General features: G+C 40.0%; 2 protein-coding genes and 1 long non-coding RNA gene across 14 annotated transcripts in view; 2 read left to right on the top strand and 1 right to left on the bottom strand.

Annotated features, from left to right (window-relative positions):
- The window catches only part of RAPGEF2 (Rap guanine nucleotide exchange factor 2), a 166616-nt gene extending 157605 nt beyond the window's left edge, over positions 1 to 9011 (top strand). For 5 of the 6 annotated variants that reach the window (XM_079991335.1, XM_079991337.1, XM_079991336.1 and 2 more), the window contains 3 exons: positions 1208 to 1767; positions 4032 to 4337; positions 5865 to 9011. In XM_079991335.1, the coding sequence (XP_079847461.1) occupies positions 1208 to 1767; positions 4032 to 4337; positions 5865 to 5890 (892 nt within the window). In that variant the 3' untranslated portion in view covers positions 5891 to 9011. The remainder of the gene's footprint in view (positions 1 to 1207; positions 1768 to 4031; positions 4338 to 5864) is intronic. The other variant, XM_079991338.1, reaches the window with a different exon arrangement.
- Positions 1 to 15829, bottom strand: part of LOC307224559 — a 34992-nt gene that overhangs the window by 6344 nt on the left and 12819 nt on the right. The window contains exons 1-3 of one of the 5 annotated variants that reach the window (XR_013842654.1): positions 13801 to 13815; positions 13022 to 13158; positions 5842 to 9499 (exon numbers count right to left, since the gene is read on the bottom strand). The exons of 2 other annotated variants lie outside the window; for them this stretch is intronic. This is a non-coding gene — a long non-coding RNA (uncharacterized lncRNA). Of the gene's footprint in view, positions 1 to 5841; positions 9500 to 13021; positions 13718 to 13800; positions 13816 to 15829 lie in introns of those variants that run through there. 2 more of the 5 variants (XR_013842653.1, XR_013842655.1) reach the window with 2 other exon arrangements.
- Positions 12142 to 15829, top strand: part of LOC307224541 (uncharacterized protein) — a gene marked incomplete at its 5' end in the record, with an annotated part of 127428 nt that continues 123740 nt past the window's right edge. For all 3 annotated transcript variants that reach the window (XR_013842594.1, XR_013842595.1, XR_013842596.1), the window contains one exon: positions 12142 to 12985. The remainder of the gene's footprint in view (positions 12986 to 15829) is intronic.

The following is a 15829-nucleotide window of genomic DNA, read 5'->3' on the forward strand; positions in this document are numbered from 1 at the left end:
TCTTTTAGAATAGGATCTAAAAATAGAATGGTCCCAAGTTTTTGAGCTGGTGTTTAGTGAATGCTTGAGAAGAAATCTCAGTTACATTTATTAGTTTAAAAGCAGCTGCAACTTACAGGATAGGAGAGACATTTATTTTAATTGGAAATCTGTTTAAAATCCTAGCTAATATGCACCCAGATATTTCAAGTAAAATCATGGAATTCAAGTTTCTCACACTACTGCTTAGGCAAAAATTAACAAAATATCAATGGGGGACCTCATTTAAACCCTTATCTTGTTGAATAAGAAACTGTGGTTAAAACATTAGCTAATCAAAAGAAATAACAGATGGAAGGAATATTTAGTTCAGATACTGGAAAGGACAAACACTCAAACTTATCAAATATTATTCTGTTGAATAATGAAGATAATAAATACAACTTGAATCAGCAAGTGGGACTAGAGAAGCACTGCATCAAGAAGAACAAAGAAAAGTAAATTATTGTCAATAAGTGAAAAGGAGAGAGGAGGTGACATTGCAAATTAGTATGTTAAATTGGAAATCTAGAAAATGTTAGTGCTGGGGACTACATTTATATAATTCTCAAAATTAAGGAATCAATATTTGGGAAACGTTGTGTTTAAACTACCACAGAATGAATACAATGCAAATTCTTTCACTAAATATTAAAGGGCTGAATTCACCATTTAAGACACCAAGAGACCTCTAAGCACCAATGAAAAATGAACTTGTAAAAAGTTTCATTTAAATGTACACTGATTTTTTGTTGAGGGACATTTTTGTCGTATCCAATTCCAGATAGTGTTTAGTGACTAATGTCCTAAATCTTTTCCCCAATTACTTTGATAAGTATTAGATGATATACCTGCATCTCCAAGAGATTTTAGGGGAAGAATGGGGAAAATGCATGCTCCTAATACTCTTAGCAGATTCACAGTTTGAAAAATTTTTTGAAAAACACCCAATGACACTTCTGATCTAGTGTTCAGTTGGTGCACAATATCACAATAATTTCATTAGACGTATATTTGGCAGCTATTGAAACATATGAATTTGAGCACAGGTCTTTAGAGTTAACTGATCTGTACTACAAATTGAACAAAATGCTTTGTGCAAATTGTTACTGCGGTTTGATATTCTAATTGCTAGTGGCAACATTGTTGCTTTATGCCTATTAATTATTTTGTTCCTGTGTTCTTCTAGCTACTACCCACCACTGTCAGAGAACAGAGGCTTGTATGCTGGGGCAACCATGCTTTCTTCTCCTAGCACTGAGGAGCTGTCACAGGATCAGGGAGATCGAGCATCACTTGATGCAGCGGATAGTGGCCGTGGCAGCTGGACTTCTTGTTCAAGTGGTTCCCATGACAACATACAGACAATACAGCACCAGCGAAGTTGGGAGATTCTTCCTTTTGGACATGCTCATTTCGATAGTTCAGGCGATGGGGCAGGACTGTGGGCCTCAGGCAGCCACATGGACCCGATGATGTTCTCCGATCATGGCACAAAGTATGGCAGGCAGAGTCAAGGTAGGGAGGGCCTTGATCAAGCACAGTCCAGAGCAAGCTGGGCATCCTCCACAGGCTACTGGGGAGAGGACTCTGAAGGTGATACAGGTACCATAAAACGGAGGGGTGGGAAGGATGTGTCAATTGAAGCTGAAACCAGTAGCATAACATCTATGACAGCAGAGGATTCAAAGCCAGTTCCCATGCCAGCTCATATAGCTGTGTCAACAAGTAATACAAAGGGTCTTATTGGTAAGTTTACCTTTGTCTACCACAAAGTATCCTACATATTTGCTATAAATATGAATTTATTTTACAAATATTTTTCCTTAATCTTTTTTTAAGCAAAACATATAGCCAGCTCATAGTCTTAACTTGTGTTTTGCTTTTTCAGTAAAGCCTTTTGTGCTGAAGTGATGCTTCCTCCTGCAGATATTCCATTGTTATTTTTTAGTTACTTTTTTTTTATCTTGCCTCAGAACTGCCCACATTTCAGTCATTAACATAAACTCTTGTTTTCTTTTCCTTTCTAGTTTGTTAATATGCTTAGGCCAATGTCTTATAATATGGGGGTACAGTTTTCTCTCTGTGTGTATGTTAGTAATATAGCCCTAGTGTGCTCTGCCCTATACCTCCATGCAGTTGTTTAGCACAATTTTCTTCTATGCCTTAATCACTAATGCAGATTTAAACTTGTCTAGGGATATAAAAAGGTGAAAATCCTGGTGTTACAGAGCTGGAGATGAAAGGATTTGAATAAATCTTGCTATAGGATTTCAGGATATAAATAGGAAAGGGCTGTAGATCTGGAGTGGAGCACTGCATTGCATGCAAAAGGTCCAGGTTCAGTTGTCGGCATCTTCTGGGCTGACAAAAGACTCCTGTCTGAAACCCTGGAGAGCTGCTGCCAGTTAGCAATAAAACTGAACTGGATGGGCAAATAACATGCCTTAGGAAATGCAGGCTGTTTCCTATGTTTCTTTCCTGACAGCACACTTTTTTATGCCAGTTTGTATATGTCACAGATTCTTGTGTGTAGAATGACAAGGGGAACCCCACAACCTTCAACAGAAATATGGGAAAGGGGAAATGTCCCCCTGACACTGGCTAGACACTGGCGGTCCCTGGGATATATTCTTGACTTCACACTATTCTTTCTCTCTGACGTTTTGAGCACTCATCAGCTATATGCACAAACCAAAATGATTCAGTAATCAATAACAGTGGCTACTTCATTTTTACACAAACATGTATGCATGCAGATGCAGACAGAGAGATTTCTCTCCATCCTCCATTTTGGCAAGCAAGAAACATGATCACAGTTCATATTCCAACCAGGCAAAGGCATTCAGAGGATGGGTATGGAGCAGAACCAGTGAGGTGTGTGGCCAAGGGTTGACTAGAGTGGTCCAAAGGACTGCATTTAGTCCCTTGTCCTGAAATTCACATCCCTGGGCTACACGATTACATGATCACATAATGATCTTCCTGCCCTCACTTTTAAGTCGTTGCGTATTTTTGCCATGCCCCCCCCCAATAATAGGGAGCACATTTCTTTGGCTTATCTTAAATATTTTACTTCCTGGATTTTAAGATTCCTTCTCACTTATTACAGCTAATTCATGTATTTATTCTTTATGTTGTTTTGTGAACCATCTTGGATAACTTCTTTTTGGAAAGAAAATATAGACATTGGAAAGAAAATATAGGCATTTAAAAGTATATTAATGATGCGTAAGGAAGGAGTACAGAATCCGAACCTGAGCACAATATATGTGCTTTATTATTTGAACTATAAATACTTTTTATTTTTATTTAACTATGCTGAGAGAATTAGGCAAAACATGAATCTTGTCAGAATATCACCTCAAGTGAGAGAACTGTATATACTTCAATATGCAAAGTGGGTTAGTGCTATTTCTCTTTTTTTGCTAGAAGATGAAAGCACAGTCATATATTGTCTATGCTTCACAGTGTCTTTTTATCAACTGTGTTCTTTACAAATCTAAGTTTGAGATTCTTTTTCAAGATGTCACCATGCCCTATATACATAATTTAAGTGTTATCACAAGCTGCTTTCTATAATTGGCTCAGGTTTTGTATTGGTTATCTTCTATTTCACTTGTTCCTTTTCTTTGTAGCTTTGCTTATGTCTATGTTTTTAATTGCATAATATATATATATAATTAATATGTAGGTGTATAGGTATTTGGTATGGCTGTGCCTGTATAATCCAGCCAGAATTAAACAGTTTTAGATTCCATTGATTTGAATGGGAAAGTTTTAAGAATGTGCTCAACTCCCATTTGGACTCAGTGAAATGTAAATGCCTTTACTTTTGGGCTGCCTCATGTCCATACTGTGGTTGTTTTTAATGCCAAGTTGTTCAACTCCCTTGGAAGCACATCAGAGCTACCAAGATTATGACATAATAGAACTAAGTACAGGCATAGATAGTAGTTGTAACAAATATATGTAAATGATTATCATTGCTGATGATGCACTTTTTACTGCAGCTCGAAAAGAGGGCCGCTATCGTGAACCACCACCAACCCCGCCTGGTTATGTAGGAATACCTATTGCTGACTTTGCTGAAGGAGTTTCCCACCCAGCCCGAAAACCTCCGGATTACAACGTGGCACTTCAGAGGTCTAGGATGGTGGCACGGTCAAGTGAAGCCCCTGGGACTTCAGCTTCACAGCAGCAACCACAGGGTCCTCCATCTAGCAGGCCTGTGGGCAAACCTCAGTGGCACAAACCAAATGAGTCAGACCCACATCTGGTTCACTATCAGTCTCAAGGGTTTTCCACAGAGGAGGATGGTAAACATCTTATAACATTTTGAAAATAATAAGTTAAGGGTTCGTTTCCATAAGTGCTTTTGCATCCAGAACAGTTATGCAGGTGCAAAAGAGGGCGTGTACTTTTATCCAGCCCTGAGCTCAGAAGTGTTTCTGGCTTTGTTTCTTGTTCATATGATGGAAGTGCTGGCAGCTCAACCAATCATTTATTGATTCTTTTTATGTGGTGTATATTTTGGTTCTGAGAGGGAGGATTTTCTATGGGCAGAATTCTTCTTTTGGTGTAAAATCCAAGATGTCTTCAAATACTTTGTAGACTAAAAAGCTGTAAAGTTTGCACTTCCTCTGCAGCACATCAATGCTCTCAGGATTTTAACTTAATATTGAGTCAAGTGCAGGGCCATGTAATGTTTGTAGCAAAGGTGTAAACATTAGAACTTTACTGAGTTGAATGTTAAAAACAGTCTGATTTGGTAAAATTAAAGTGGAGATGGCAAAGCAGCCAAATGGTATTTTAATCTAAAGGGTAAATGGAAGAGCCATGCTGAAAGAAACATAAGGTTCAGTTTTTACTTGAGAGAGATGTAAACACAGTGAGCTGGTTCACATGCAAAAGTAAAATTGTGGTTTAGCACTATGTACACAAACTCAAACAAAGGCTCTTGCTTCACCCCTTCAGCTTCTGCTGGACAGCCTGAGAAGGCTTTTGCTAGTATTTACTTCCAGTGTTAAAGATACCTGACTTATTACTGCTAGAGATCAGCTAGAGATTGGAGCTTAAAACAGATTCTGATTAGTTTCTAAAGTGGGCTGGGGACATTTTTCTGACTGGTAAACCAAATCCTTATCTCCCCACCTCTGGAGGTTGTAATTTGACATGTGAGTAGTGCTGTCCACTTGTCAATCACCTGATGTCATAGGGGCATCAGATAGCATTGTGCTTTGAAGCCTGCACTTTTGGGACTTCAAAGCACCATCAAGGGATATTAGAAAGTCCTTTTGCAAACAGCCCGACCAGTGGTTTAAAGTGTACTGCAGGGCTTTGGCTGAGTATGCCTGTTACCAGCCAGATCCTATAACTCTCTGCTCACCAGGTGAACATGCTGCTGAAACAGATAACAGAGGGAGGTACTTTGCCCTTGTAATAAGCAGCTGATTTCACTCAGTGATATTAGCTGATGGACAAGTGGGCGTGCGAAATGGCTTTGTGGGTCAAGATTAGTCAGTGTGCCACAGGTTTGCCAGCCCTGTTCTAAACAGACCAACTTTAAAACCGTACGTTATGAAGCTGGCTTGTTTCAAAACATAATTTGGTTAGTTAAACTCTAATATCTGATTCCTATGTACCAACTAGCCAAAATTCATGGCTAGTATTTACCACCTTTTCCTGATCCCGGCTGCACAGGAGAGAGCATGGAGAGCGAATGTGCATGCTACACTATGGGTTTAGTGTTATACAAGTGAACAAACCTAACATATAAATACATTGGCTATTTTAGTTCTAAATACCTTGAGATGTATTTACCTCCTATCCTGTTGTGTTTGCAGAAGATGAGCAAGTCTCTGCCGTCTAAGAACTGGGGCTATCTGGATCCTGCGTGAGCCAACTTAAAGGAGAGCACAAGACGACGCCCCTAGTATAGGAGCCTTGGAACTCTAAAGGATGGTGGACCTGTTTGCCTCCTTCCCTGCCTTAAAGCAGCATGGGGCTTCTCCCCCTTCCTCCCGCACTCTTCTTCCCTTGCATGTGAAATACTGTGAAGAAATTGCCCTGGCTCTTTTCAAACCGTGTTGCTTGAAATGCACATTGCAGCGGTTTCCCAGCTACCACTGTTGCTGTCTGCCACATCACAGTACCATTCTAACTTCCAACATCTACGCATCACAATGAATAACTGACTGCACTTCTCAAATGCCTGGAAGCATTTTTTAAAACCTTCCTCAGATCTTAATCACATTCAGAGGTATAGTGGGGTGGGGGCTGCTGAGGGCACCGGAGCTGCTGCTTCCTTCTCAGCCAGAGGAGTGTGGCGGCTTTATGCGCTGGCCCCGTGCTGCTTTTGCAGGCAACATCGGACCCTCAGTGTTCCCCTCAGCCACCCTCCAGCTAAAGGGCGCCCAGAAGAGATGTGGTGGCTTGGGCACCCTGCAGGTCCTGCGCTGCCCTCAAAAGCAGTGTGGGGCCGGCACACGGCGCTGCTGCATCTCTCCAACTGTCAAGGATTCAGCAGCTCTGGCACCCTGTGCCCCCTCCCAAGACTGCACTCGGGTCGATGTCCCCCCCAGCACACCCCAACCTATGCCTGTAATCGTGATTAAGATCTGAGGAAGGTTTTAAATGCTTCCAGGCATTGGGGAAGTACAGTCAGTTATTCATTGTGATGTGTAGATGTTGGAAGTACACGTTTTTGATTCCCAACTAAGAAAAATGCTGACATGTATTTCTGGCTGGTTCAATGATGGAGAAGAGATACCCTCGCTTGGTTGTAAAGCCTTGGCCTATTTAGAATTTTTTAGTCCTCTCATACAGCTGTAATATGAATGATACTGTGATGTGGAAGATGGCAACAGCGGTAGCTGAGGAAAACGCTGCACTGTGCATTTCAAGCAACACAATTTGAAAAGTGCCAGGACAATTTCTTCACAGTATTTCACATGCAAGGGAGAGATGTGGCGGCTCCATGCGCCGGCTCCACGCTGCTTTTGCGGCTTCTCGCTGCTTTTGCAGGGTACCCAAGCTGCCACATCTCTTCTGGGTGCCCTCTAGCCAAAGGGTGGCTGAGGGGGACGCAGTGGCTTGAGCGCCCTACAGGTCCCACAATCCCCACAAAAGCAGTGTGGGACTGGTACATGAAGCTGCCACATCTCTCCCCTGCATGTGAAATACTGTGAAGTTATTGCCCTCCAGCTGAGAAGGATGCAGCAGCTCTGGCACCCAGCACCCCCCTCACAAGATTGCACCTGGGGCGACGCCCCCCCAGCACCCCTCACTCTACGCCTCTGATTGTGATTAAGATCCGAGGAAGGACGGCTGAGAAGGACGCAGTCATTCCGATGGCATACCCCACCCCACGGCGTGCCCTTTTGCCATTGTGTGGCGCGCTCCCACCCACCCCAGGCACCACCGGGTCATGCCCTGCCGCTGATCACAATCTGTGCACTTCACCTCCTTGGAATAATGAAATCAACTAGTTGACAAGCTACATTTGGCCTTTACCCTACTAAGAGAAACATGTTGAATTCCTTCAAGTACACAGTGCTTGTTTGCTTGTTTACAATGCCTTTGTTGCTACTCTAAATGTTGTATTCGGAGGGGGGGGGGGTTACACCTGCATAATTTCAGTATTATTTTGTACTTTTTAAGAAGCGGTTTTTAAAAAGCTATAGTGCATCTAAGTAAGGGTGGTCTATAGGGAGGATTCGGCCTTTCATTGACCTTCAACCTTCATTTTTAGTGTTCCACACTTGGAGCACAGTTGATCAGTTTTGGAATTGCTGGTATTGCTAATTTGCATCTGTATTGATGCAAGGCAATTAGTCTTGCATTTTAATAGATGCAAATCCATTTTGCATCCCTTTCCTGTGCCTTGAGGAATACAGAATGGTAAATAAAAACATTTGTCGCACTTTGACAAATGGCAATTCCATCTTTTACTTCAAATATTTTTTCCTTTTTATCATCCTTGTAATACACTAACAGTTGTCACACACAAATTATGAGGATAATACTACAGTTAAGGCAATGCAGGTCACTGCAGCTAATGCCAACCCTTAATAGTGATGTAATAGGCTCTTTTTATTAGCTTTGCATTAGGAAGTGATACAACCTTTTTATAAAGAGGAGCAATCTCTGAAGATCTACCAGCCTTAGCAGTGCAAAAATATTCACAACTGTGGATTACTTTTATGGAACACTGCATGTATAGAGAAGGCCAATCGGGTAGCAATCACATGCTCACAGCTGCTATTAATCCTTGAGTGACTGAAATGAAATGACACCCCCTACTTTCTGTTTTTGTGTTGGTTTTGCACAGACTCCGGAAAAGTGAAGGCTGCCAATCTGAGCAGTACTCAGATGTGAGGAACTGCTGGTCTTGGAATTTTTTTCATTGAACTCAGCTGATCATATTGATCAGTAGATAAACGTAAATAACTTCAACTTCTAAAGATCAAATTGCAGTGTTTTTTCACTGTATTGAATTATGTCAGTGCTTTATTTAATTATTCTCTTTCTCCTGTATTCATGGCTTTTGTCTTATTTGCTCATATATCACATTGTCAATTATACATTTGTAATTTTACATGTAATATGCATTTGCCAGTTTCATTATATAGGGTATGGACCACATGTGCATATAGCAAGACAGAACAAACCTAGCTGTATCACAAGTTGCACAAATGTTATATAGGCATTAAGTAATTGTAGACCATAGGACTGCTAATCTCAGTTCACTCTGTGATGTCAAGTGCAGAATGTACAACTAACTGGTGATTTCCTCATACTTTTGATACTACTTGTACCTGTATGTCTTTTAGAAAGACATTGGTGGAGTCTGTATCCCTTTTGTATTTTTAATACAATAATTGTACATATTGGTTATATATTTTTGTTGAAAATGGTAGAAATGTACTATGTTTATGCTTCTATCCAGTTTGTATGAAGCTGGAATATAAATAAATATAATGTTAATGATCTCCGTATTGTTTTGTGCTGTCTTGGATGTTTTCTTAGGCTTTGCTATTCATATATATGGGAGAGAACTGCATGTGCAGCTGTGCTTGCTAATCTCTGTGCCACTACTAGAGGCTGTCCTGAGCTAGTATAGCGACACCAGCAGATCTTTAGCTTATACAGTGACATTTCACCAAGACTTGTAAAGCCCTGGCCTTATATAACGACAGCTACGCTAATGTTAACTAAATGATGCTAATGAATAAAGACTCAGCTCCTTGGCATCATGTTTGTTTTAAAACGAACTCTAGAAGAATGCAGCCTTCAACCCTTTTGTTGCCTTTTCTCAGCTTCATGCTCCTTTCTTTCCTATGTTTCCAACAATTCACAGTCAATGTTGACAGATTTGCAAAGCCACTTAAGCCCCATTCTCAATAAAACTGTATCTGAGCAGTACTATTTCAGGTGGGGGTTCAGATGTCTGAGTGCTCCTCAGTAATAATGGAAATCTCTGTAAATAGAAAAGCAGGTGCCAGGGAAATACAGTTGTTAAAACCTAGTCTTCTTCCTGACATGGCAATTTTCTATGTGAACCAATTAAAAAAAAATGAAGAAGCATTATACCATATGACACACACACACCCGTGCTGATAAAGCCAAGATACAGAATTACCATTTAATTAAAACTTGACCTTGAGAGGATTACTGTGAGTCGCCAGTGTAAACATACATACGTACATCATTTTACTCGCATGCCAACTTTCCACGGTTAATAGCCATGCTCCAGGTGGCTTACACCATGAAAAGAAATGCACAATTCAAAATACAGCAAAAGTAGTCATAAGGGATAAATAAAACATCAAAAAGTACCAAACCAAACCAAACAATTTCCACATAAATCATAATAAAGGTACAAAAGAAAACTGCACAAATTAATATCAATAACAGCAACAATAACACCCCCTCAGCAAAAACCCCTAAGCAATAATAATAATAAATAAACTTTTATTTATATTCGGCCCTCCCCAGCTGAAGTTGGGCTCAGGGCAGCTAACAATGCCCTCACCCAGAGTCTGTTCAGCAGCCTCATCATCAGACAGCCCCCCCCCCCCCCGGACAGTTGGAAGAAGGCAGGGAGATCAAATAAAAATGTTTACATAAAAACCACTGTAAGCAGATGGAAACATTGGCAGGATTTTGATTTCACTTGTAGTGTAAAAATGACCATGGGAAATACTGATTGATATACTAGAGTCTGGAAGAAGATGCAGTTTAAGATGTTTCAAATGGGGATCCAGGGAGGGGTGGGGGAGTTAGTCCTGAGATTTGGAGGAATCTCTGTATATGAATATGTATATGATTTTTTAAAAAATAAATGTATTGGAAAATCGAATAAAAATGTTTATTTAAAAAAAAAGAAAGGAAGGGAGGAAGAAGGCAGGGAGCAGGCCTTCCACGACTCACAGCCAAAATGATATTCCAGCAGTAAATGTAATCCCTTATTCTCTGGCCGGAATAACTACTCTTTCAACATGGGTGCTTTCTTCCCAACCATTCCCCCCCCCCCCCATCCCTCTGCTGCAATGGTCAAAATCCCCTCCAAACATTCTTCTCCCTCATCTTTGATTGTCCTTAAAGGTGCTTTTAATTTTTTTCCTGTCAAGGCCCCTCCTGCAGCAAAACACTCCCACTTGAAAATATATAGCCTGAAATATCTGTTAATGTACAAAGGCAGGGTGGATTTGATTTAAATTACTAGTCAGTAAGACTTGATTTACATCACACATTTTTTTACAGAAAGACTCATTCTTGGTGGTTTAATCTTAATATTTACAACCAGATGAAGGTTTCATTTCTGGAATAATAAATTTTCAGAGTAGTTTTTACACTTATAAAAAAAAATCACTGAGTTATACTATTAGTGAGGCATCTAATCATAAGCCTGCATTTTTATCAAGCTTATATTTTTTGATCAGGGCCTGTATCTTAAAATGAGCTTAAAGATCTTCAAATGTTTCATGCCAGGCAGAAGAGCAGCTGCCTAAGAACCTTGGCAAAATGTTTTTCCTCCTAGACAAGGGGCCCCCTGATTTATAGCAGAAAACAATTCTCAAAGTCAAAGGGAATTACAGGCTGACAGCCAAGGTTACACTGACCCTACATATTACAGAAGATAAAAAAGCAGAGAAAAACATAATTAAGAGTGGGTAAATAGTAAAATAAAACCATGTGCCTCCCATTAAACTTGAGCCATATTTTCCTAAGGTTGAAAGGTCAAGAGCAGTGAAAAAGGCAACTGGCTTGGCTGGAGAAGAGAGTATTTTGGGAAGTCTTTTTCTAAAGTTGTTTCTTTCTTAAACTGAGATCCTTTTAAGATTTCTTTTCCTTTTAAAAGGTTATCTATGTTATGTATTAAATATATATTGGCTTAAATGTAATTATGCAAAGGAATTAGAAGCTAAGAAATGTTAAATCCTTATGCTAGATTCTTATTTCATATAGTTGGAAGAGATCACAGGGGCCATCAGCCACCAGCCTAGCCCCCCCCTGCCAAGCAGGAAACATCATTAGAGCACTGGTTGTCAGGCCTTTGTTTAAAAGACCTTGAAGGAAGGAGATCTTTCAATGATGATCCTTGACATCTGTTTAAGATAAAAATTTAAGATTAAACCATTTGTTTTGGAGGGCAATAGGGCGAGGTGAGCTGGTAATTAAGGTTCCTTGTTGAGACACATGTAAGATATATTACTACTTATTTGTCATTTATAGATAGAAGAATATATAGCTTTTTGTTTCCCATAAAAGGACATGAGGAAATGGGTGTATCTTTTGTGATTGGTTCTAGCAAACAGCCAATAGGAATTTCAACCAGGCTGATTGGACAGAGGCAGCCACAGGAGGAGCAAGAGGGCTGGATTAAGGAAATATAAGTGCTGGCCAGAATGGCAGGAGGCCAGGCCAGAGCTTGGTAACCATATACCACTGTGCCTCATATTTATTTGTCTGACAAATAAATTATTATTTTAATTTCTCTATTGCTGCGTTGAATATTTCATTCCAGCTAAGCGTTAACCACAAGCAGGGTGCTACATTAGAAATATATAGAAAGATAATTATGAAATTATTGTGAGGTTTAATAACTTTATATTTGTACTTTATTGGAAGGAGAAAAATAATTGTTTCCTTAATAACAATTTAAACAATTTATTTAACTAAATCAATAATATTATAGCATATGTATCCATGTTTGTTAACTGATGTGGTTGAACTTAAAAAATAAACAAACTTAGACTGAGTTTTAGCACACATGAAAAACTTAAAACAAATCCTTATTTCCAGTATAGCCTTTGGACTATACTGTAACTTAAACAGAAAAATATCTTTAGAAAGAGTTTTCCTCTAAAAGCATTTTATTTTAAAAATCCGATTTAAATTTTAAAAAATCCGATTTAAATAAAAAATCTGATCTATTTAAATCAATTTAAATCATTGATTTTTATCCATCCTGTACAAAAGCTTGTTTTTAAATGAAATCCTTCACTAAATGTGTTCAATATACCCATGCCAGCACCCAAAACTCCTTGCATGCTGAGATAACAGGGCAGGGAAAACAAAGTTGGCAGGGGAGAGGAGGAAAATGTCTTCCTCTGCTAAGGGAAAAGAAACTGAGATGTTGAAGGAAGTTAGAAAGTGAGGTAAAAGGCTAATGTATAACATAATCAACAACAGACAAACCGAGAATGGAAAAGGGGGGATATCAGAAGAAACAGGACAAGAAAGTGAATGTACCTGGCCATGGAAGAGAAGATGGGAGAAAAAACCACAAGAGATGCGTAAAATATTTTTGAGAGACTGGGTGGAAATACGGAAATATAAAAGTAAATGCTTTCCCCAGTTAAAACTGGATCAGCTTTCCCAATGCCACCAGAAAACGTGCCACTGTTAAGCACGAAGAAAACTGATGTGGTGGATTCCTTGCTGCAAGGAAAATACTGAGGTAAAAAATAGCCATTTCCAAAGATTGATTTGATACCAGTAGAAAATCATGCAAGTGATTGCCAGCTCCTTGTGCCAAACTCTGCCTTGCCACCATTTTGTAACTTATTCTGCCCCTGCACCACCATTTTGTGACTGCTGGGCCTCAGTCATTGTCAGCCATCTTAGTGGGCCCTGGGAGCAAACAGTTTAATAATTTATGATCTAGTTAATTCTAAATAATACTATCTGTTCCTTTTAATCCAAACAGTGAAGCATAAAAGCTTCATTCATATATTTTTACCAGTTTACGCGTTGTGTTTATTTTAATTCCTACTCTGTATACATTATACTTCCATGTACCATCCGATAACCAAAGTTTGCTTCTGATTCTGTAATAGCATAATAACATATATGTATAATATAGATATATGTGTGTGCGCATGAACAACATATGAATGCACACTTCTGAAGTTGCATCCTTATAGTTTTTAAAATACTGTTCATGAAGGTCACTTTCCTTCGGCTGTGAAATACACCTTTTCAGATGAAGTGTGTCAGTATCTTAAGAGCATGGAGTTAGGTGGACTGAATCAATACACACACTGCAGCCTGCCAATGAGAAATTGTGTGCTTGACAGCTGTGCTTCACTTTGATATTCTAACTGCAAAGGCTGCACAAATTTATTACGGTCAAAATCCAGCAATCTCCTTAAATCTTTCTATGGGGGGTAGCGGTGGTGGGAATTCTTCTACAGCCAAGTTCTTACTTTAACAATTTAAAGTAGGAATGGGGGACTTGTGGCCCTCAAAATGCTGATGAACTTCAACGCTCACGTGTCGCAGCCATCATGGCCAATGAACAGGGATGATATGAGTTGTAGTCCAGAAACATCTGGAAGAACTGCAGGTTCCCTGTCCATGGGTTTGTTTATGCTTTGGTTGTGGTATTTTTGTTTTTTGTTTTGCCAAAGTGGACATAGAGTTATCAGTTATATGTACTAAAGATGTTCTGTGCTACAGAATTTGAGGATTACTGAGATAAATTATGTAGTGTATTTATTACATGTGTATTTTTTGTTTTTTGTTTACAGAGATCAGCACAGTTTATATATTGCTTCTGTAAATATTGTCACCCATTCATCATCCTTGTAGGAAGGGTGGATTTATAATGTAATACAGTCAGTTGTATTTCTTTTAACATTACAGCACAATCCTGTACATATATAATTAGAAGTACGGTAAGTCCCAATGTGGGGACGCAGGTGGCGCTGTGGGTTAAAGCCTCAGCGCCTAGGACTTGCCGATCGAAAGGTCGGCAGTTCGAATCCCTGCGGCGGGGTGCGCTCCCGCTGCTCGGTCCCAGCGCCTGCCAACCTAGCAGTTCGAAAGCACCTCCGGGTGCAAGTAGATAAATAGGGACCACTTACCGGCGGGAAGGTAAACGGCGTTTCCGTGTGCGGCTCTGGCTCGCCAGAGCAGCGATGTCACGCTGGCCACGTAACCCGGAAGTGTCTCCGGACAGCGCTGGCCCCTGGCCTCTTAAGTGAGATGGGCGCACAACCCCAGAGTCTGTCAAGACTGGCCCGTACGGGCAGGGGTACCTTTACCTTTACCTTAAGTCCCAATGTGTATAATAGAGTTTTCTCCCTGTTAGGAAGGATTAGGGCTGCAGGAATAGGTCTCCAAGCAATAAACATACATACATACATACATACATACATAATTTTATTTGCATGCCACATTTCCAGTTATAGCCATGCTTCAGGTGGCTTATGCCATGCAAAGAAATGCACAATACAGCAAAAGTAGTCAGAAGGGATAATTAAAACATCAAAAAGTACACAACCAAACTGAACAATTTCCACATAAATCACAATAAAGCTGCAAAATAAAGCTACACAAATTAATATCAATAACAGCAACAATAACACCCCCTCAGCAAAAATCCCTAAGCAATGCCCCCACCCAGAGTCTGTTCAGCAGCCTCATCATTTCTACCTGCAGTCAGTCCCAGGACAGTTGGAAGAAGGCAGGGAGCAGGGCTTGCAGGACTCACAGCCAAGATGATATTCCAGCAGTAAATGTAATCTCTTACTCTCTGGCCAGAGTTAATATTCTTTCAACATGGATGCTTTCCCCACAACCGGTCCCCCCCCCCCATCCCTCTGCTGCAAAGTCAAAAGCCCCTCCAAACATTCTTCTCCATCTTTGATTGTCCTTAAAGGTGATTTTTATTTTTTTCCTGTCAGCTCCCCTCCTGCAGGAAAACACTCCCACCAGAAAATATATAGCCTAAAATATCTGTTAATGTACAAATACATGATACAGAAGCTTGTTTTAAAACAAAATCCTTCACTAAATGTGTTCAACATACCATGCCAGCACCCATAATTCTGAGATAATGGGGCAGGGGAAACAAAGTTGGCAGGGGAGAGGAGGGAAATGTCTCCCTCTGTTAAGGGAAGAGGAACTGAGGAGATGTTGAAGGAAGTTAGAAAGTGAGATAAACAGCTAATATTTAACATAATCAACAACAGACAAACCGGGAATGGAAAAGGGGGGATATCAGAAGAAACAGGACAAGAAAGTGAATGTACATGGCCATGGAAGAGAAAATGGGAGAAGAAACCACAAGAGATGGGTAAAATATTTTTGAGAGACTGGGTGGAAATATGTAAATATAAAAGCAAAAGCTTTCCGCACTTAAAGCTGGATCAGCTTTGCCAATGCCACCAGAAAAAGTGCCACTGTATTTAGCAAGAAGAAAACTATCGTAGTGGATTCCTTGCTGCAAGAAAAATGCTGAGGTAAAAAATAGCCATTTCCAAAGATTAATTTGTTACCAGTAGAAAATCATGCAAGT

This window comes from Podarcis cretensis, assembly GCF_951804945.1.
Source record: "Podarcis cretensis genome assembly, chromosome: 9".
NCBI classification, from domain to species: domain Eukaryota; kingdom Metazoa; phylum Chordata; class Lepidosauria; order Squamata; family Lacertidae; genus Podarcis; species Podarcis cretensis.